Source organism: Monodelphis domestica, chromosome 8, assembly GCF_027887165.1.
Source record: "Monodelphis domestica isolate mMonDom1 chromosome 8, mMonDom1.pri, whole genome shotgun sequence".
In the NCBI taxonomy this organism is placed as follows: Eukaryota; Metazoa; Chordata; class Mammalia; order Didelphimorphia; family Didelphidae; genus Monodelphis; species Monodelphis domestica.
In genome coordinates this window covers 196,813,656-196,837,140 of record NC_077234.1, presented here as the reverse complement: position 1 = coordinate 196,837,140, position 23,485 = coordinate 196,813,656, and the positions used below count along the sequence as shown (strand labels likewise).

Here is a 23,485-nt window from a genome sequence, read left to right as displayed (position 1 = left end):
CTATGATCGTATCTCCAGGCGTGGAAAGTCCATTAGATCCTGAGATATGAGACAATAGGATAACAATAGTCAAGTCAAAAAGAAAAGTTAAGTACTCAAACATCAATGCTCAACTGATTTTCAAAAGGTATGATTTGAAAATCTGGTCACTGTCAACACTTCCCAGATCTTGAGCTTTGTTATCTTGGTGGCTTATGGACAAAAATAATATTTAACGTGATTCAGTTATAAGGGAGGGTATTTCCTCTCCTGAGTAAGTAAAAAGACTCCTAGCCCTGTCTCCTTTCCATCTTAATGAGTTTCTGCTGCAATGAAAGCAGAATAGTAAATCATTTGTAAAGCACCCATATTTTCACAGAGTTTTATGTACCCATAATAAAAATTGAATGAAACTGGGCTCAGTGCCCAGGATACTCTAAATAGAAGTGAGCCAAACATGGAAAGTAATGAACACCTGAATAAAGTGATAGACTATAATATGAATGATATAAAAAGGTTAGTAATGGGAACTTGAGCAAGTCTTTCAACCTCTGTTGGTCCTAGTTTCCTTAACTATTAAAGTATTAGGCTATATATATATATATATATATATATATATGTATATATATATATGTATATATATATATATTTAATAAGGGCTTATTAGAGACCTGGTACAGTCCTGAGGATATAAATACGAGCAAACAAGGTATTCCTTTCCCTCAAGGAGCTTACATTCTAATAGAAGAAGACAAGTTATAGAGGGGAGCTGGAAAGGGGTCTGACAGTGTGCCCTGGAGATTTCAGGGAGGTAAAGGAAAGGCTTGGATCCCCCCCCCCCATCTTCACCCCAGGATAGTCCAATTTGTTTCTAGAAGTGGAGGAGGCAGGTTTGGAGGACAGAGTGGAGGAACCATATGACCTGGAGATGGTCAGGGAATGTCATTGCTACTGTAGATTCCTTAAAATTATTTTTTGTCTTCCCATTTGTCTTTGTGACTTGGAGGGAGGGTGTTATCAGATCTCAGCAGTTCAATCAATTTGTTGGTGCTAACACTTTAACTTAAACCTTGGAAAACCCTGCCATTGTGTTTTTGAGCCTTATTCCATATTACACTCAAGCAAAGGTGCTTTCTTATTTTATCCTTGACAGCAGCTCTGTGGCTTTGGTAAATAGGGAAGATTGAGGTCTGCTATTATGCCCTTTATCTCAATTACATAATGGCAGCTGTGGGTAAATGGCATCACTTAGTTCAATATCCTGAAAGCCCACTGAGGTTTGGTTTTTGTCGGATTTACTTTCCTTCTCTGTTGGTTAGTGAAGTCAGTAGTCAGAAGGCCATAAGCACTAAGCAGCTGAGCAATTGACCACCTTAATATACTACCTATTATAACTTTACTTAATGCTGGTTTTTTAAAGAATAAAGACTGCTTAAAAGTCATATTTAAAAATGCTAATTTTCTTTTCAGTTCTTTAGACTGTCTCAATCACATATCATATTTTCAGTTCACAATAGATTTAGTGCAGGAGCTCCAGAACTTTAGAAAAATAAAATGATGTGTCCAAGATTTTGAGATCATAATATAAGGTCTTCCAAATCCTTGATTCTCATATTGCTATTGAGGATATTTCAGTTTGTGTGCAATTTATGTACTGTTATTAAATATGTGGCAGATTCTGAATAATAGTAACTGATATTCAGATCAGTTAAGGTTAACTTCTTCAAAACTCTTCGAGGCAGGTTGTAAGAGTTAAAACTTGGGGAAAACTGAGGCAGGTAGAAATTAGTTTCTCTCTGCAAGGAGTATTATATTTTTAGAGTTTTATTAAAGGTTGAGGATTAAGGAAAATACAGAATAAGAAAACACGTGTCTAGGCCCAGAGAGGCCTAGACACAACCTCACCTACATTATCAAAAGAGCCGAGTCTGCTTGCAAGTGGAAACAGGAAAAGACCCGCAAAAGCCTTTCCAATCAGGTTAACTACCCCTTCTCAATCTCGGCCCAGGTGAGAATTCAGTGATATTACAAAGCATTCTGGAGAAGTGGAGCAAGGAATTCTGGGGATTGTAGTTCTGGATTCAAGTCCATTTTTACAAGGTATAATAGGTATTGTTAGCTTCATTTTGTAGTTGGGCCTCAGAAAGATTATTGACATGTTCATGTTCAAGCAGTTATTAAGTGTAAGAGGCAGATTTGGAACTTGGTCATTTCTGACGCAAAATATAGCATTCTATGATCTATACCATGCTCTTTCTCAATAGAAAAATGACTTTGCTTTTTCCATTGTGCCTCATTAAAAAAAAACAAAAACAAAAACAACAACAGGATGCTGAATAGTATTCCATTTTATAATTATTAAATGAAAAATATTAAGTACTTAGCAGACTAGCATGAATATCAGAATCTTATCTAATGCCCCCAGTCTAGTCTTTATACAGATCTTAATGAAAGTTAAACCTAATTCTCTAAAGGGAAAAGTCCAAACTATACAGTTCTTTAGCTATAAAATTCACCTTCTAATGATAACTCCACCTGGATGGACTCACTTTGGAGAGGGGAAGTAGAATTTTCCTTAATATTAAGCATTAAAGTGCTTTGATTATATTATTTGGTGATTTTGAAAATTCTAACAATAGGACAAGTTAGGACTTTTCGTGTTTATTTCTTCTTATCATGTTTGTTTCTTCTTGTTAACAATTGTTTCTTGTTATTATTTTTCCTCACAGGATTTCACCTTTATCACAAGTTGCCCACAATAGTGCCTGAAAGCTGCCTTCTCATCATGGTTGGACTTCTGCTAGGTGGGATTATATTTGGAGTAGATGAAAAGTCTCCACCTGCAATGAAGACAGATGTATTTTTCTTATATCTCCTTCCGCCTATTGTTCTTGATGCAGGATATTTTATGCCAACTCGTCCTTTCTTTGAGAACATTGGCACCATATTCTGGTATGCTGTTGTAGGGACCCTTTGGAATTCCATTGGCATTGGGATCTCTCTGTTTGGCATCTGCCAGATTGAAGCATTTGGCTTGACTGACATCACTTTGCTACAGAGCCTGCTTTTTGGCAGCTTGATTTCAGCTGTGGATCCCGTGGCTGTGCTTGCTGTCTTCGAAAACATTCATGTCAATGAACAACTTTACATCCTGGTATTTGGAGAGTCACTGTTGAATGATGCTGTCACAGTGGTAAGTTATTTTTCTAAATTGCATTCTTGATATTGAGTGATAGCAATTTCTACTTCTATCTTCTTTTGCATCTAAATTCCTATCTAGACATGCTAGGAAGATGCATCCAGGATGGTTGTGCTGCATTGAGATCCTGGACCAAATAAGCAATGTTTAATGTCAGAGAGTCTTAGAAGTGGTGCTGGTATATGAATCTTTAATGATATACCTTGCTGAGATATGTCCAAAGCAGTATTCTTTGATCATAATTTAAAGGATTTATCAGGCCCCCAAATTATTGGTGATAACACTAAAAATACAATTTTTCTTATGATGCAATGACATCATATGAAACAGAAAAGGGGTAGATAACACATTATTTTTATAATTTACAAATCATAATATATAATAACATATTATTCTACATTCTATACAAGTTTATATTAATTATAATAAATATATAATAATGAATAAGACTCATTGGGTATATCATTTTGATTTGTTTTTTGTTAATTATCTTAATATAGATTTATTACTCCAGTTCAGCTTCCTCCCATGATCCTTTGAATACATATCCTTTTGTTATGAGTGGGTGTGTTTTTTAAACTGAAAATAATTTATGGGGATAGCACTTACTTTGGGGGTAATGGAGTTTATTTACCATTAACACTGAAAGTTTAGAGTCACATCCCCCAACCAAAGAGGGCAGTAGGAAAAGAGGGAACAAAGGATTCTATCTACCCTCCTTCTCTCCCAACCATACTTAGATCCTGCTGCCATACTCAGGAACTATTGCAAAGGAGCTGATTGAACATCACCATCTAAAGGGCTTTAAAGCTGTCATTAATTAGACAGGACATTTATTTTAGACAAAAATAAAAAAAGATGTCCTTTTGCCAAACCAAGCATCTATGCCTTTTAGACTATTTCTGGTTATTTCTTTATTTACCATTTTCCAGATACTCTAAAGCTAATTTTCATCTGTAAAGAACTCTTTGAATTTCTTTTTCTAATCCACTCAATATTGTCATGAAGTAGCTATTGAAATTGAAGAAGTTACAATAAAAGGAGATAGTATGTTAAAGAGGAAAGAACTGAAGCATTGACAGTAACCTAACTAGTATTATCAGGGTTATTACTCAATCTTGTGGGAGACCCTGAAATGTGTCTGACCTGGGTTTAAATCCTACCTCTGCTGCTTAATAGCTTTTGTGACCTTGTGCAAATTGTTATGACTCTGGCCTCAGTTTTCTTCTCTGGTAAATGAGATTGGTCAGGGTAGAACTGGAGGGGGCTTCCTGCTCTAATCTACCACCTTATATTCTTATAGTTCTATGTTTCTTTCTTTAATCATGTCAATTAATACAATTAACAAATATATTTTTGAAAAAATCTATTCCTCTGTAGCTAGAAATTTTATTTTATATAAGATATATTTTATAAGAAACAAATCCTACTAATTTAATTCACTACTTATAGCTGTACTATTTTTTAAGTGGAAACATTTTACACCCCATTAAGATTCCCAAAAGAATCCAATTCTTTCATGCTCATTTGCATATGAATCTGTGTGCATTTTTCCCTTGACAAGTCATAGAAGAATATATAAATTCATGCAAAAGTCATCATGAAGGAATAGAATGTTTCTCTACATCTTCATGGGTCTCATATTGTAAGGCTAGAAGGTTACTACTCCTGAATATAAAAGAAAGAGATGAAGAAAAGATAAGTAATAGCTATCTACTATATTCCTAGTGTTGATGTGTAGGGAAGTTTCTAGATGTTAGAGAGGAGTCAGGTTAAACCATTAATGTGTTTAGACATCTAATTTAGAATTAGATATCATTCCACCATGGAACTCTACCCCACCCTTTTAAAATAATTCAATGGCTCAATCATTTATTCATCTCTTTAAGAATTGGGATGTACTTAAATTAAAAAGCTTTAGTACAAACAAAACCAATGTAACTAAAATCAGAAGGAAAACAACAAATTGGGAAAAAATCTTCATAGAAACCTCTGACAAAGGTTTAATTACTCAAATTTATAAAGAGCTAAATCAATTGTACAAAAAATCAAGCCATTCTCCAATTGATAAATGGGCAAGGGACATGGATAGGCGGTTCTCAGATAAAGAAATCAAAACTATTAATAAGCACATGAATAAGTATTCTAAATCTCTTATAATCAGAGAGATGCAAATCAAAACAACTCTGAGGTATCACCTCACACCAAGCAGATTGGCTAACATGATAGCAAAGGAAAGTAATGAATGCTGGAAGGGATGTGGCAAAGTAGGGACACTAATTCATTGCTGGTAGAGTTGTGAACTGATCCAACCATTCTGGAGGGCAATTTGGAACTATGCCCAAAGGGTGACAAAAGAATATCTACCCTTTGACCCAGCCATAGCACTGCTGAGTCTGTACCCCACAGAGATAATGGACAAAAAGACTTGTACAAAAATATTCATAGCTGTGCTCTTTGTGATGGCCAAAAACTGGAAAACGAAGGGATACCCTTCAATTGAGGAATGGCTGAACAAATTGTGGTATATGTTGGTGATGGAATACTATTGTGCTAAAAGGAATAATAAAGTGGAGGAATTCCATGGAGACTGGAATGACCTCCAAGAAGTGATGCAGAGAGAGAGGAGCAGAACCAGGAGAACATTGTACACAGAGACTAATACACTGTGGTATAATCGAATGTAATGGACTTCTCCATTAGTGGCGGTGTAAGGTCCCTGAACAATCTGCAGGGATCCAGCAGGAAAAACACCATTCATAAGCAGAGGATAAACTGTGGGAGTAGAAACACCGAGGAAAAGCAACTGCCTGACTACAGAGGTTGAGGGGACATGACAGAGGAGAGACTCTAAATGAACACTCTAATGCAAATATTAACAACATAGCAATGGGTTCGAATCAAGAACACATGTAATACCCAGTGGCTACAGGGGGTGGAGGGGAGGAAAAGAAAATGATCTTTATCTTTAATGAATAATGCTTGGAAATGAGCAAATAAAATATTATAAAATTTAAAAAAAAGAATTGGGATGTACAAGCCATTCCTCAATTGACAAATGGCCAAGAGACATGAATTGGCAATTTTCACATGAAGAAATCAAAATTATCAATAAGCACATGAAAAAAGGGTTCTAAATCCCTCCTGAATAAAAAATCCAAATAAAAACAACTCTGAGGTACCACCTCACACCTAGCCCTGGAAAATATGACAGCAAAGGAAAGTAATAAATGTTGGAGGGGATGTGGCAAAATTGGGACACTAATACACTGCTGGTGGAGTTGTGAATTGGTCTGACCATTCTGGAAGGCGATTTGGAATTTTGTGCAAAGGGCTTTAAAAGACTGCTTGCTCTTTCATCCAGCCATATCACTGCTGAGTTTCTACCCCAAAGAGATAATAAGTAAAGAAAATGTACAAAAATATTTATAGTTGTGCTCTTTGTGGTGGTAAAAAAATTGGAAAATGAGGAGGTGTCCATCGAATGGCTGAACAAATTCTGGTATCTGATGGTGATGGAATACTATTGTGCTGAAAGGAATAATGACCTGGAGGAATTCTATATAAACTGAAAAGACTTCCAGAAATTGATGCAGAGCAAAAGGAGCAGAACCAGGAGAACATTGTATACACAGACTGATACATATATAGAATGTATCAATAGAATGTAATAGACTTTTCTAGTAGCAGCAATGCAATGATCCAGGACAACACCGAGGAGCTTATGAGAAAGAATGTTATCTACATCCAGAAAAAAGAACTGTGGGAACAGAAATGCAGAAGAAAAACATGACTGATCACATGGTTCAATGGGGATATGATTGGGGTTTTGATGCTAAATGATCACTCTATTGGAAGTATGAATAACCAGAAATAGATTTTAAACAATGATAAATGTATAACCCAGTAGAATGCTTGTCGGCTCCAGGGTGTGGGGGGGGAAGAAGGGAGGGAAAAAATCATGAATCATGTAACCATGGAGAATATTCTAAATGAGAAAACTGGAAAAAAAAAGAATTGGGATATAGAAGAACTAGATGGATTGGAGTAAATTATAGTTAGCAGGAAGGTAGAGATGCTTATGTCTACCCACTGAGGACCCAAACCTTGTTGGTCTCATAGACACAGAAAAGGACCTTTGGTAAAACCACATTTCATGTGTGGGGAGGTTGGAGAATCTCAGTACAGATCTATACTTTGGTAATAAGAGTCAGAGGCACATGCAGGGCAGTGATGAATGTTTCGACATTGAACCCTCAGGGGAAAAAAATAATTGTGGAAAGAGAGGGAGTGCTCACATAGGCTAAGGCAGTGGGCCAAGCCAAGGAACTGCCATTCCAAGTCTGAAATGAGGAACGAGGACAGAAAAAGAAGGAATAGCTATCCAGGCCAAACAAAAAGGAGTATAGTTACTCTTTAGATGTGGAAGCATTTGTCACATGGCCAATGGGTATAGGTCAAAAGTATGGGGCAGTAGTTGCAAATGAAAGAGTCTTTCATAGCACAGTATACATCCTGTGGGGGAAAGAACACACCAAGGAATCCTATGGTTCTGACTACACAATGCCAAAATATCAGTCAATTGAGTTGAAAAGTCAGTCCAGCATATGCATATTGTGGCTTCCCAATGCCAAGTAATCAGTTTGACTGGCTTATTTTTCACTGAATTGCCTGAATTACTTTTTTTCTTTGATTGACTAGTCCAGATGTTTGGGGTCATGGAAATACAGCCCAAGAAATCTCATGTTCACCAGGCAGGTGCTATCAAGTAGTGTTATTGGAGATATTTTATGAAATGTTTTTGTATTAATTATACCAGTTTTATCACAGGGCAGATTTAAGGACCTCTATAAATGAGGAAAGGAATGAAAATATAGTCTGAGGCCATAAAGGAAAAAATACAAGTTACTTAGATCTAACAAAGTTAGAGATACAATTTTTTAAAAGAGAAAAAGCATTTCCTCTTCATAAATCTCTTTATGATAAAGAGAAAAATAGGTAAATATAGAGATTAGTACTTTATCCTTTGTTGGCCCAAATATTGTTGGTTTTATAGCTTCTTGATCTAAAAGACTATTTGAGCACATGCTATTCTAGTTATGTAAAATTAATTAACCAGTTGATCAGTAAACATTTACTAAGTACCTAGTCTGCACAAGGCACTCTACTAAGCGTGAGGATTAAAAAAAAAAGACAAAAACTGTCAAGGAGCTCACACTCTAATATGCAAGAGATAATGTACAAATAACTATTTAAAAACGAGCAATATACAGGATAAATATTAAAAAACCCCCAGGATATGATTGGGGATGTAGACTCTAAGCAATCACCCTAATGCAAATGTTAATAATATGGAAAGACCAGGAGTTGAAAGATTGAAGAAGAGGGGTTTGGTTCAAAGAACAGTAAGGAAGCTATTGTCAATGGTTCAAAAGGAATAAGGCAGGGTGTAAAATGTAAGAAGACTGGAAAGGTGGGGAGGGTGGGTTATGATAACCAAAGGAAGTGATAAGAAACCACTGAAGTTTATTGAGAGGGGAAATGACATGATCAGTCCTGTGCTATAGAAAATTCATTTTGGTGGCTGAATGGAAGTTGGACTGAAGTGGGAAGAAACTAGTAGCAGACAGTCCAACCAATGAAAGCCTGAACCAGAGTTGTTGTTGGAAATTTCATAAGAGAGAAGGGAGCCTATATGAGGGATGTAATGAAGGTAAAAATCAATAACATGGCAACAGATTAGATATGAAAGGGGAGAGAGAATATGGAGTTGAGCATGATGCCTAGGGTTTAAGCCTGGGTGACAGGGAAAATGATGGTGCCCTTGACAGCACTAGAGAAGTTTGAATGGGGATAGAATTCAGAGGGAAAGATATTGAGTTCAGATTAAGACATGTTGAGTTCAAGATGTTCATAGGTTGTACAGTTCAAGGGGTTCAATAAGCAATTGGAGATGTGAAACTGGAGGTCCTCAAAAGGGGTAAGGCTGGATAAGTAGATTTGAGAATCAACAGTCTACAGATAATCAAGGAATTCATGGAAGCAGATGACATTACTAGATGAAATAATATAGAGTTGAAGAACAGAAGGCCCAACACAGAACAAAGAAGGAATGACCTAAAGAATGTTCCAGCAAAAGAGCCTGAGAAGAAGCAATCAGATAGAATGAAATCCAAAAGAGAGAACAGTGTTGCAAAAACTTAGAGAGAAGCAAAGAAAACATGGTTGTATTATTATTGTAGGGTGTTGTATGGTATCTACATTTAATTACCACATATTTGATTTCCAAAGAATACAGAGTTTCTACCATAAAAACTAACATTCATTGTATTATTCTAATCCCCATTTTTCCCATTTCTGTTGGACCCCCCTATCTATTAGGTCATATTTCTAAGCAAGCTGAGTTTCTCTACCAACAAATACAAATTCAGCTTTTTTAATTTATACAATGGAATTGCATTTGATGCACTTTTAGATTTCTAAACATAAAAATAAATAATCTATTAACTACCATTCAGTGAATGGGGACAAATTCAATTGCCTTAGGTGAAATCTTTACTCTTAGAGGGTAGTTTGTGGGCATAATTTTGTTTCACTTGACTGGGTGATGACATCACCATTCTTGAAAAAGCTAATCAAGGCCATTTGTTCACTAGAAAAGTACACTAGGAAGCAGGGGGAAAGGTCAGAGAAAAAGAATTTCCTGTGTTGAGTTACTGTTTCTAGAATGAATAAATAAACCAGGTGAAAAATTCTTATCCTCACTCATGTCTTCATTGGTATGCAGCACATGAAAGCTGGAAGAGGCTTCTTGCCAGTGCTGGAGAGTTATAAAAGGAGACTAGGCAGAAAATAGCTAAAGACTTAATTATAACTTCATTGACGTACAGCCTTATTGAATTTTGGAGCAATGATATGGAAAAAGAATACTTCCTATTTAACTAAAAAAAAAATACCCTTGAAAAGACCCAAAGTTGGGTAAAATGTAGGCATAATCTTATCCATACACCCTTTATTGTCTATATTTAGGTATTATCTCTTAATAAAATAATGTTGTTCCTATGGTACTCCTTCATTAAAGAGAAAGAAATGGGAGTAATGGAAAACAGTCACACCTTAGTAGATTAGTCCCATGGAAGGGCATAGAGGTTATGTGACTTGTTAAAAATAATTGTGCCATTCAAGAACCAGAATCTGAACCTTGACTCCAGGCATAGCAGTCTATTCATAATACAAATAATCTTTCTTTATCCTATGATATTTTAGGGAAAAAATTGTTGGTTGAGGAAATTATTTTATTAGATTTCTTATGCATTCTTTTTTGACATTATTATCACAGGAAAAAAGTTTCTCAGTATCTTTTTCTTAGTAGGAAAGAAAGTGTTTCTTAGTTCCTCAATTATCGATCAATGAACATTTTTTTTTATTATCCACTCTGTGTCAGGCACTGTTGAGTGTTGAGTGTTGAGAAAGGCAAAAAACAGAAAGAAAACTATCCCTGCCCTCAAGGAGCTCATGGTTTCCAAGAAATACTGTGATTTCATAGGATTCTAGACTCAAAGCACTAATATGAATTCAATAACCTCTCTGGTACGTGTTTCTGTCTTATGACAAAGTTGGTTTTCTTTGTGATCATTTTATTACTCTTTTGAAGTTAGGCTCCATGCGTTTCTTGGGCTTGTGACTTGCATTAGTTGAAAAAAGATTGCCAGTTGAGAGAAATTATGTTTGAGGCAGGTTAGATAATTTTACAGTTCTGGATTAGTGTAGGGAGCTAACAATGAAGGAAATCAGCTTGGAGTCTTTGGCAATTATCTTAATAATTTAGATGTGAAATAATCCCCTCTGTAAGGAGCATTTAAAATAGGGATTTATAGAAATAGTACTCTGTTGATCTGAAAGTGTCAGTGTACTTCTAAAAGATAGTCCGCCTTCCATTGATAGGCAATTTTGAGTAGAGTCTAAAAATGTAGGCATGGCCAATGGTCATGAGAATCTATACTCTTGTTTGGGAGTCACCCTATAATTGTCAAGTTATTGTTGATACATTTCAATCATGTCTGACTCTTTATGACTCTATTTGGGGTTTTCTTGGCAAAAAATTAGGGTGCTTTTGTCATTTCCTTCTCCAGCTCACTTTACAGGAGAGGAACTGAGGCAAACAGAATTAAATGACATGTCTAGGGTATTATAGCTAGTAAGTGTATGAGTCTGGATTTGAACTCATGAATTTCCTAGATTTCAAACCCTTTTTTCTAATCCATTGTGCCACCTGGCTGCCAACTACTTAGCCCTGGATTCTGGGATAGACCTTCATTTTGGAACATTGTGACCAGTCAAAATGAATTTATTATTAAATTTGAGCTGGGCAAATTGGCCTTTGGTCAAAAGGCAGAAATATCTACCTCCTGAAACCAGCATCGTCTGTGATAAGCAGATAGTGCCTATCAGCACAATAGGAGTTATGAGGAGTAATAATTCACTTTTCATTACTGAATTCATTACTGAAATCAGCCTCAGGAGCATGAGGCTTATCGCAGCACTTCTGCTTTTTTAGAGGCTGTTCTAATGTCCCATCTTAATTTACCTCCCTGAATACATGTACAATTTGACTTACACAGTGGAAAGAATCAAAACAATTGTGTACCATATGGAAAATTGAAATGAAAAAATCTGAACTGTGATGGAGATGTAATAATATTTTAGGATCATGGAGTCAGAGATTTGCAGTGGAAATTACCTAACCAGGTCCTTTATCTCATCCTTTTAATAACAAATCAAATATTACTTCTGTTGCTATATATAATATTCTCTTAATTCTGTTCATTTCACTCTTCATAATTTCATATTGGCCTTCCCATGTTTTTTTTTAATTCACCTTCTCATCATTTCTTGTAGCACAGTAGTATTCCATCACAATTGGATGCCATAATTTGTTTAGTCAGTCCCCAATTGATGGGCATCCCTTCAATTTCTCCTTTGCTGAATAATATTTTTAAATGTATAAATAAGGTAGGCATCATTACAAAGGAAACCAATTATGCTGGAATACAGTTACCAAGACATTTCTAAAACCAACTCTACAGACTCCAAGCAAAGAACCCTTGCTTTATGCAGCAAGATGAGGAACCACCCCAGTTTGTGATGCTTGATTTCTGCCTGGTAGTTTGGCTTGTAAGAAGAAGGAATTTGGGCCCTAGGACCAGCATGAAAATCCTCACTCTGTTCCCTTGCTGAGTTGGAAGAACATCACTGGGAACAGGTTAGGAGTGTTAAGAGTTTAAATGAGCTTCAATAAGTACTGAGCAGCCCCCTATCTGTCGTTCTCCTAGAGAGACAGAGGCAGTAAAACAGAAGAGTGGGTGGGTGCCAACCATGTGATAAAAAGAATACATTATCTCATTTAGACACAATATTACAAAGCATTTTTTCTTAGTGTTGACCCCAAAATGTATCGTATCAAACAGTTATATGATTGGGGGATGTAAGATTGAAATATGAAATTTTGACCATTTTTTCTGAAAAGGTTAAAATATTTTTCATTTGTTGATAGGGTGCTAATTCAGAAGTCAAGATGACTCATTTTCCTGAATTCAAATCTGGCTTCAGGTTTATCACTTAATCCTGTTTGCCTCAGTTTCCTTATCTGTAAAATAAAGTGGAGAAGAAAATGGTAAACCATTCTAGTATCTTTGCTAAGAAAGCCCCAAACTGGGTCATCTTAGAGTCAGAAACAACTTAAACCACTGAAAAAAGCATTTTGTTATCCAACCCCAGGCTAAAATGTAACATTTAAGGAAATAAAGATGCAGAATTTTACAAATAGTATTGATATAGTTGTTATCTTGTTTCCAATGATAAGATTATATACTTTTTATGCAAAAATTACTTTGTCAATTACCCTAAATTAATTGGTTACATGAGAATCCTAGTATGAATGGGGAAAGAGGGAATGTTCATACCTCTGATATCACTGAAATGTTCAAAAAAGAAAAGAAAGAAAACTTGGGAATAAAAATGAAATAGATAAAATAAAATGTAACATTAATAAGTTGGTTATTTTTAAAATTTTAATTTTTAGATACTTTTCCATGTTTCCATGATTCATTTTCTTTCTCTCTCTCCTCTTCCCTCCCCACTCCCAGAACCAATAAGCAATTCCACTGGGTTGTACAAATGCTATCATTTGATACCTGTTTCCATATTATTCATTTTTGCTACAGAGAGATTTTTTAAAGCCTAAACCCCAAATCATATACCCATATATACATAGTGTTTTTCTTTTGCATTTCTATTCCCAGAGTTCTTTCTCTCAATGTAAATAGCATTCTTTCCCATAAGTCCTTCAGGACTGTCCTGGCTTGTTGCATTGCTACTAATAGCAGTAAGTCAGTTATTGATCACACTTAAACTTTTTTTAAGGCAAAGTTTCTCATTGGAAGGTCAAGGTAGTGTATATTTATTTATTTTCTCTTCTGAAGTTAGAAAAATAATGGGGAAATTAGAAAGGATCATTTTTAATAACCAATGTAATTTCTTTCTTCCACAGGTGCTGTACAATTTGTTCAAGTCTTTTTGCCAGATGAAAACAATAGAGACCATTGACGTGTTTGCTGGAATCGCGAACTTCTTTGTGGTGGGAATCGGGGGGATAGTGATTGGAATCTTGTTGGGCTTTATAGCAGCATTTACCACCCGTTTCACACACAATATCCGAGTGATTGAGCCACTCTTTGTCTTCCTATACAGCTACTTATCCTACATCACAGCAGAAATGTTTCACCTCTCAGGCATCATGGCGTAAGTACTGGAGGGGAAATGACACTGATAATTGGGGACATTAAATGATGCAGATTAAGTTTCACAAAAGCAATATATGCTAAACTAAATTAAAAAGTTGTACAATTGAAATGGACAGCTTTGGTTCTTTAGGACAACTTCTAAGAGCATTTAAAAGTTTTCAGAGGCAGCTGGGTGGCTCAGTGGATTGAGAGCCAGGCCTAGAGATGGAAGCTCCTGGGTTTAAATTTGACTTCAGATACTTCCTAGCTGTGTGACCCTGGCCAGGTCACTTAACCTCCATCCCTTACTGCTTTTCTGCCTTAGAAAGAATGCACAGTAGTGATTCTAAGAAGGAAGGTAAGGGTTTAAAAAAATTTTTTTAAGTTTCAGTAGCTTCTTCAATCATCCCTTTTGTGATGAATATGTGAAAATATATTCTAACAAGACTGAAATATAAAATTCCAATTTTCCTTAGTGAAAAACAATATAAAGTTTATTTCTTTAGTTATATATGAGGAGGAACTATAAGACAATATGGCAATTTAAACATAAACATACCAGAATATCTACAGTAAAATAAAAGTCATTTCTTTTTAAGTAGTGACCATAAGAGGCTCTACTCTTAGGCTAATGATGTTTTTATCACTCAAATATTTGGGGAACTTCTAGAATGACCATTACAGACTTTGGCACAGTCTCTGAATATTTTTAATATGACAACTTTTTACTCTTTGAGAGTTGATGAGGATAGGTAGAAATTAGAAGGAATAGAAAACTAATAATCATTTGGATACAAATCTGTTAAAATAGGTGATCACACCTTTGTTTGTTTGGGTAAAGAAGTAATTTTTGTGCAAGTATAAAATAATAAGACTGATTTCCTTTTTTGGCTCATAAATTGTTCTTGAAAATATTTTTTTTCTTCAAAAGAAAATGCTAAAGGGGTAGCTATGTGGCTCAGTAGATAGAACCAGGCCTGAAGACTTCCTGGGTTAATATCTGGCCACAGAGATTTCCTAGCTGTGTGATCCTGGGCAAGTCACTTAACCTCCATTGCCTAGTTCTTACTTCTAATCTGCCTTGGAACCAATACACAATATAGAGTCTAAGATGGAAAGTAAAGGTTTTTTTAAAAAAGGTGATCACTAAAATGTTTTGAATAATGTCTGTATCTTTAGTATAAGTGCCAAAGTCCCTACTTTGGAAAATAATTCTTTTATAGACATACAGGTTCTGGTGCTTATAACAAAAGTCTAAATACTTGATAGTCACAAATGTATGTATTAGACAATGACTAGTCTTCATGAAAAGCAAGAAAGACTTGGCTTTGTGTGAACATAATTTTTGTTTGTTTGGTTAAATGTCCTGCTAGTATTTGCTCTAAAGACTTTTTTCCATCATATTTTTACCAGAATTTTTGTTGATTCTATCCTTTACCCATGCCACTTCTATATTTATCATTATTGGGATGTGACAATCAATGAGTTTGGTACTATGGTAAAAGAGCTCAAATGGACACAGGAAGACAAGTGAAGCCCATCGTACTGAGCTGAACATTTTGCATGGTTTTTTGTTTCAGAGGCAAACCTAAAAAAAGCAACCTATTAATCCAGTTTGACCCAGTAATGAAATGTTCCATCGTTGCTATTCATATAATTTGTATAGCTTCCAGCTTCTTCCTTGTTCTTTGACCTATGTCACTGAAAGCATGTGATCAGGTAGATCCAGCGTCTCTCCAGAGAGGAGAGCCCTGATTTTGAAGTTTCTAAGAATTTTTTGGTGAGAACATGATGAACTACATCAGGTGTTTTCCTTTTACTCCCAGCCTGGGCAATATTGGTGTGAAGATTTCCAGCAGCCAAGCAGAGACTTCATTGCCCTTATCAGCATGGCTTCTTTGCCAAGTTTCCCAGCCAGTGGCAGGAACCAAGGCCAGGGACTGTCCAGATGAAATGTGGGGGAGGAGATTGGTGGAGTTGGATTCAGATCTATTCACTGCCCAGAAACACTGTGGCAACTCGGGACACGGAGTAAGGAAGACATTTACTACCTTATCATGTGCTTCCTGGGAGTAGATCCTCCTGGTTCCAGGTCCAGAGGAACTTAGTAATAAGCCTGAGATAAGGAAAGTTTGTGTTCTGTTTTCTTCAATTGTTGCCATCTTCTCTTAAGGCATCTCCTGGCACTTTTAACTGTGGGGAAGGATACGTTTTAAAAATGACTGCTGTTTTCAAATACATAAAATTGCTGTCCAGGGTACTTTAAAATCAAAGGGGCCCCTTGATCTGACTTTCCCAGGAAGTTCTGAGGATTTTTATGTGTGCAGTTACTATAAATGCAGCAGCAAAGTAAATGTTGGAGTGACTTATTTGCATTTAAATGTGCATGCTCTTAATTGAATGGCATTTTTATGGACTCTTGTAGAGGCTAGGTAGGTACTTTTCCAGGCCTGGGTACATGTGATACTTTCCTGTAATATAAGTCGGAGAGGTTTACTTTCAGCCTTTAGAATGTGTTGTGCTTCCACCTCCATGTACAATTACTATTTGAAACTGGAAATTGGGAACTTAATTTTGTAATACAAATTAAGATTATAAATGGGTGTGCACAGCCTTGGTGTAAGATGAGATAAGATTTTCTCTAAGTTTCAAACTTATTGAGTTTCAAGATTTTTAATTGTTTTGGGGGGGAAGAAGAAAAGATATCACAAAAGAAGTGACTCCCTCTATCTAGCAGATCAAATGCTTATAGTTCCCTAGAGTTTCCCTGGAGTACTGAGAGGTTAAATGACTAGTCTAAAGTGGATGAGAGGTGAGGGACAAGTGTGCTGGTAAATGTTTAACAATTGGATTGGCTGGGAGGGGTAGTCCTTATGACTTCCCTTTAAGTTTAACCTGCATTATTAATACTTTTCCTTGACTTTTTAATTCTAAACATTCAATAAAATAATAAATCAAGTGCTGATTTGTGCTGTGGGTCAGTTTGTGAGTTATGAGGGTTCCCAGTGAAAATTTAACCATCATCTCTTGCTGAGAGCTCTTGTTGCCAGTACAAGCTGGCTATAGCATAACTCTGGCTCACACAGACAGGGTCAGAGGCAAGACTTGAATTCAAGTTGTCTTGCCTGAGGATAGCTCTCTATCTGTCATACAATATTGCCTCTCTTATATAATTGAACTATTCCTTTTGACATTTAAATACAAATGCTAAGATTAATTGAGGTAAAATTAAGACATATATTGAAAGTGTTCAGCATGTTTACTGATCTCTCTTAAGATGAGCAGAAAGTGAAGAAAGAACCCATGAAAAACCTGAGCAGAAGTTTTCACATCAATTAAAACAAATTTAATCTATTCTTCTTTCATTTCACTTTCTTTCCTTCCCCTCTTCCATTCTCTCCCTCCCTCCTTTTTGCCCTCCCTCCCTCTCTCCCTCTCTTCCTTCCTCCCATCCTTCCTTCCCTCCTTCTTTTTTTTTTTGCAAACTTTATTTCTATATGCACATAACCTTTGTTTTGGATTTACTCAATTATGGTATACAGTATACAACATTTATTATTTTAGCTCACTCATTAAGAATATAATTTAGAAAGAAATCATTCCAGTGAAGCCTCTCCTGGTTGAAAAGCACAAACCTTATGTTTAAGTTAGATTAATGCTTAGGTAGGAAACTACTGGGCATGATTCCATTGCATGGACTTTTGTTGTTGTTGTTGCATGCTTGCCAAAAGCAGTACCCATCTTGTATTTACAAAGCCTACTGTTTTTGCCTTAGCCACTTGTTTTTCCCTTGTGAAACTGGTTTCTATTGATCATGAATTAGGTTATATCCATTCCTTCAGGCTATGTCTTGGGTGCTATTTAGAAAGAGATTTTTAGGGCCTATTTTCAACAGAATATAAGATTAGTTATTTTCAAAATGATTCTTAGTGGCCCTGTTCATTCCTTTAAAAAAATAGTTCAATGTTGAAAAATAATTTAAACTTAATCTCTTGTCTGGGTTCAGGAAAGCTCCAATTATCACCTTCAGACCATAGAAGGGAGATGAATGGTTGAATGAAAAAGTACTTACTTAGTTCTTATTCTTTCCAAGCAGTGTGCAACGTGCAAGTGGTAGAAATAGGAAAATGACACAGTCCTTACTCCCAAGGAGTTTACATTCTAATAGGATAAGACAATACATATAGGAAAGACAGCTGAATGCAAAAAGACAGGCCCAAGATGAATTAAATTCCTTTCCTTTTTTGCATTATGTCTCCCCACACACACATTAAGACTATACCAGAATATCTTGTTAAATCATTTGTGTATATGTGTATGCATTATAGTGGGTGTCCCAGAAGCCACACACACACACATATTCTCATGCATGTGTATGTGACTTTTTCACATACATACTTCTATATCTGTATAGATATCATCTCTATGTATACATGTGTATATATGTCTGTATACAGTGTAGTAGATGTGTATTTACACATAAACACAGAGCCTTGACCTGAGTTCCTATAGAATGCATACTAGAGTTAGAGAAGAATTGTCATAATTATACTAAAATGAACTTTCCAGGCAACTAGCAACATTAATTAAGTTCCCCCTAACGAATGAGCTCCGTAGGGAACAGTATAGGAAGATTTATTCTTCTTGAGGAGCTGATACTGTCACTCATGTCCTCTTGGTTTTCTATTTGAGGCAATAAATCAATAATGATTCCTTGTGTATCCCCTATGTAATTTATCAACATTCCAAAGAATATCAACAGTGAACATTATTCCTGCCCTCTCTCCTTTGCAAAACAAGCATCTTTCTGAGCATGAAGGAGAATTAGATCATCTGACTCCCTCATCAATTATAAATATTCTCCAATTGGGTAGTATAATTAATACCTACTACCCAAAGGAGACCAGTATTTGGAATCCAGTGCTGTATGAGGGCTGGGAAAAAGAATTTTTTCCCTTTGAGGTATGCCGGACAGTTTCTTGCAGCAACACTCTTCCCCATCACTCATCCCATATGCTACAGGAGAATTGAGTATCTTGTCATTGTTTTTCTGTTGTATACATACATACCTAGTACAATGTAGTAGTTATATTTATGTATATATAAAACAGAAAAAGATTGATATGATACTTGATATAGATTATGTATCTCTATATTATACATGTATAAGTGTACATTTGCTTTATATGTGTTAACATATAAATATATGTATATTTATGTGTGCCTATTTTATATATATACATATATGTGTGTGTATACTTATATATATACATCCAAATATACATAGATACACATATTTCCCTGTCTTACCTAGACTAGAAGTCCAGTGACCAGTCATGGCTCTGATATTCCCATTATTTGGCATGGAAGCTTTGACCTGCTCTGTTTATGACCTGGGTCAGATCACTCCTCCTTAGCTTGCCCAGTAGCCCTCCACTCCCAAGGGCTCACCATATTAGTTCTGGTCTTTGTGTAGTCACATGATAGACTTTAGCTCTACAATAATTAAAAACTCTACAACTCAAATGGTCTATCTGGAATGCCCTTCCTCCTCATCTTCACTACTTATTATCTAGCATCTTTCAAAAATCAACTCAGCTGCTGCCTACTCTAGGAAATCTTTTCTGGGTTCAACTCAGCTGCTGCCATCTCTAGGAAATCTTTTCTGGGTTCAACTCAGCTGCTGCCATCTCTAGGAAATCTTTTCTGGGTCTCCAAAGGAACTCTTCCTCAAAAATTATCTTCCCTCTATTCTTAATGTATAATGTTCTTCCTCTCCTCCATTAGAATGTAAGTTTTTTGAGGGAAACGATCATGTTTCCTTTTTTAAAAAATATCTTCTGAATTTAGCATAATTCCTGGCATATGAATAGTGCTTAAAAATTCTCATTGATTGATTTATCAGATATCAGAAATCTAAAGTTCTAAACTAGTAAACTTGCCTTTATAAGATTGTTTTAGTTGGGGTAGTGTGGGAAATTGTAGTATTTGGTATATGATGCAAATCAAGTCTTAGATCAGAAGTATATAGTTTGTATTATTGGAAGACCTAAAGAGTTACTTCTGGTTTATAAGAGAATGGCCTTTTTCAAATCAAATCTGGTTACCCCATGTATCTAGGGCCTTATACTTTTTAAGTGTATGATTCCATTACTCATATCTCAAGGAGAAAATATGTTCTGATTCCCAGATGATTCACTGCAAAATAATGCTAATTTCATTAAAATTTTAAAGATATAAAACTTCACTTTCGAAATGGGGATGGGATATTCTTTTTTTTTTTATGAGAGTGAATTAACCAAAAGAAAGATATACATAATGGAATTTCAATGAACTGCATAAATATTATTGGATTAATCAGGATATTCATTCTAATTATTGTATAAAATATACCATTTGTGAAAAAAATTTAAGTGACTTGAATGAGAAGTTCCTAAAACATGCTCAGATTTTCTTTCCTTGCTCAATAAAAATGGCTTCATAACAGTAGAGAAGGGGAAAAACAGGATTCTCATTGACTCCTTAAAAGCACTGATTGTACAAAATTACAAGGACAATTGATTCTTCTGATTCACTGTTGACAGCATATTTCTGGCTGATTATTCTAACTTTTAAAAGATTTACCATAATACTCAGCTCATTTTTAGATTCTAAGTTTTTGATGAGTATGTTTATAAATATATAGCTAGCTGATCTGAGGTTATTGATCAGTTATGAAGACAACCCAAAAAGCTTTTAAGCTATGATGAGAAAAGGGGGGCAATGCAGTGGAATTGTTTGTCAGCTGGGGGGGGGGGGGAGAGGGGAGGGAGAGAACATGAATCATGTAATTGTAGAAAAATACAAGAAAGAAAGAGAGAGAGTGGGAGGGAGAGAAGGAAGGAAGGAAGGAAGGAAGGAAGGAAGGAAGGAAGGAAGGAAGGAAGGAAGGAAGGAAGGAAGGAAGGAAGGAAGGAAGGAAGGAAGGAAGGAAGGAATGAGTGAAGGAAGGAAGGAAGGAAGGAAGGAAGGAAGGAAGAAAGGAAGAAAGGAAGGAAAGAAGGAGCAAGTTCCTCTCCTTCCTACCCATATTGACCTTGTGAACTCTAAAAAGTCAGAAAATCTGGAGTTTATTTTGGAGCATTATAATAAGAGCATCAATAACTGATAGCAGCATTTACATTAGGAGCTGAAATACAAATTAAGTACAAACTAGATACGCTAGGGAAACACTTCAAAGACTTTATAAGACCACTGATTGAGTCCAACTGAGACCTATAAGGAGAATCTCCATAAAGACTCCATGAAGGGAGAAAATTATTTACAAGAGCTATGTGTTCCTTTTGGCTACAAATCCTCATAAAAATTGAACTCACTCCCCAGAGATATTGTGTGGGTAAGGGGAAATATGCCCCCAGTTTGGGAAGATATTTATATAATAAATGTCTGCAAATATTGCATAGTAAATATTTTTTCCAAATTAATTTGGTAGATAATGTTGAACAGTCTGATTAAAGATGAAGAACAAAAGTACTAGAAACTCTTACCCCTTTCAAGATTATCTCTAGAATCCTAAGAGTATGAATTAAGGAAGTAAGCCCCTAAAGGATGGTTTACTCATATAAATATATAAAAATATATATTTTGAAATTGGCTTCCATTTTTATTTTTTGAAATAATGCTAAACCAATTTTCACAAAGATAGTTACATAGGTAAGAGATTTTAAAAGAATATATATTATATTCTAACTGAAATTTACTCTAGTTATAAATCTTTATATTCTAAATATATGTTTCTTTATGTATAACACAGACCTTTATGTGCTATAATATAACATTTAATATGCCTTATGCCCCAAGTATTAGCCAATATCTCATCAAATTAAAGTAAGATTTCTAAATTACCTGTATCATAAGTTTTCTATTGTTCAGATCAGTTTTATCCACTTTAAAGATAACATTTGAAATTTTCTGAAAGTTCTTGCTGGAATTATATGTTTTAGATCTTTATAATTTGAAGATTTTGAAGGAGGCATTCATGGATGTGGTAAATTTAAGGAATATGAAATATGTAGTCAAAGAAACTGAAGTTCTCCAGCTAACTTTAAGCTTTTTGCTAATGATTAGGTTTTCTGAGCCCCACAGAATCACATAACTTCTAAACCAAAATCTCCTATACAATGTATGTGAAAAGAGGCCACCTCACTTCTGTCTGAAGACATCAAGAGCCATCTGCCTTCCAAGGTGGCAGCTAGGTGGAATAGTGGATAGATTGCCAGGCCTGGAGTCAGAAAGACTCATCTTCCAAAGTTCAAATCTGGCTTCAGACACTTTCTAGTACTGTGATCCTGGGCAAAACACTTCCTCCTGTTTGCTTCAGTTTCCTCATTTGTAAAAAAAGCTGGAGAATGAAATGGCTACCCATTCCAGTATCTTTGCTAAGAAAACTCCAAATGGAGTCATGAAGAGTCAGACATGACTGAACAACTTCTCAAGACAGCCTATTTCACTTTTATGTATCTCTAGTGGCTGAGAAATGTTTCCTTACATCAAACCTGTTAACCTTGGTGAACTTTCAATCATTGCTCTTATTTACTTGGTTCCTTTTGGAGCCAAGGAAAACAAATCTAGGACTTATTCCACATGATAGACTTCTAAATATTTCAAGACAACTGTCATGTCCCAACCCACTAAGATTTGCTTCTCCTGGTTAAATATTCCTCATTCCTTTAACTGATCCATAAAAGGCATGAATTCAACACCCTTATAATTACCTTCTTCTGGACACCATTTTCTTTTCTAAAACATGACATCCAGAACTGAAGATCATAATGCCCTGGGTTTAACCAGTGCAGAGTACAGAGTGACTATTCCTCTTTTAATTCAGATTGCCATTTCTTCTCTTCCATATGACATTGTTGATTCATATGAAACACCCACTACCTAAAAAACACCTCATCTTTTTCAGACTAAATGTTATCTGCCAAGCCTCCTCCATCTTGCATTTTTGAAGCTAACTTTTTAAAACCCAAATATGATACTCTATGTTAATCCTGATTAAATTTAATCTCATTAGGTTCAGCCCAACATTACAACTTTTCAAAAGTATTTTGTTTCAGAGGCAAACCTTAAATAAAAATTTAAATAAAAAATTTTTTTAAAAATTTAAGTGTGATCAATAACTGACGTACTGCTAGGTAAGGTATCTGTAAAAATTCCTTAGGTGCATTTGTACAAGTCATTAAAAAATGATGCAAAATAGCATGGGGACAAATATAAACCCTTCCTCTTCCCCCTGCCAGAGAATTATATTGGAGAATTTCTTTCAATTGGTATCATTGCATTAAAATGTACTGACTTGCAGCCCATATCTTTACATCTTTTCACCATGAATAAGATATTTAGCAAGAGTTTTGCTAAGATTTAAGTAAGCTAAATGTTAAGCATTCCCTAGAGTGACTTAACCTTGTCAAAAAAGAAAATAAGATTAACTTGGTCTGACTTGTTCTTGATGAATCCATGCTGATTTTTTTTGACCAGTTTTCTT

At 35.5% G+C, this 23,485-nt stretch overlaps 1 protein-coding gene across 1 annotated transcript in view; it reads left to right on the top strand.

Moving 5' to 3' along the window:
- The window catches only part of SLC9A2 (solute carrier family 9 member A2), a 115,715-nt gene that overhangs the window by 20,700 nt on the left and 71,530 nt on the right, over positions 1-23,485 (top strand). Inside the window, exons 2-3 of the mRNA XM_001371353.5 lie at positions 2,709-3,172; positions 13,728-13,978. Of these exons, the coding sequence (XP_001371390.3) occupies positions 2,709-3,172; positions 13,728-13,978 (715 nt within the window). The remainder of the gene's footprint in view (positions 1-2,708; positions 3,173-13,727; positions 13,979-23,485) is intronic.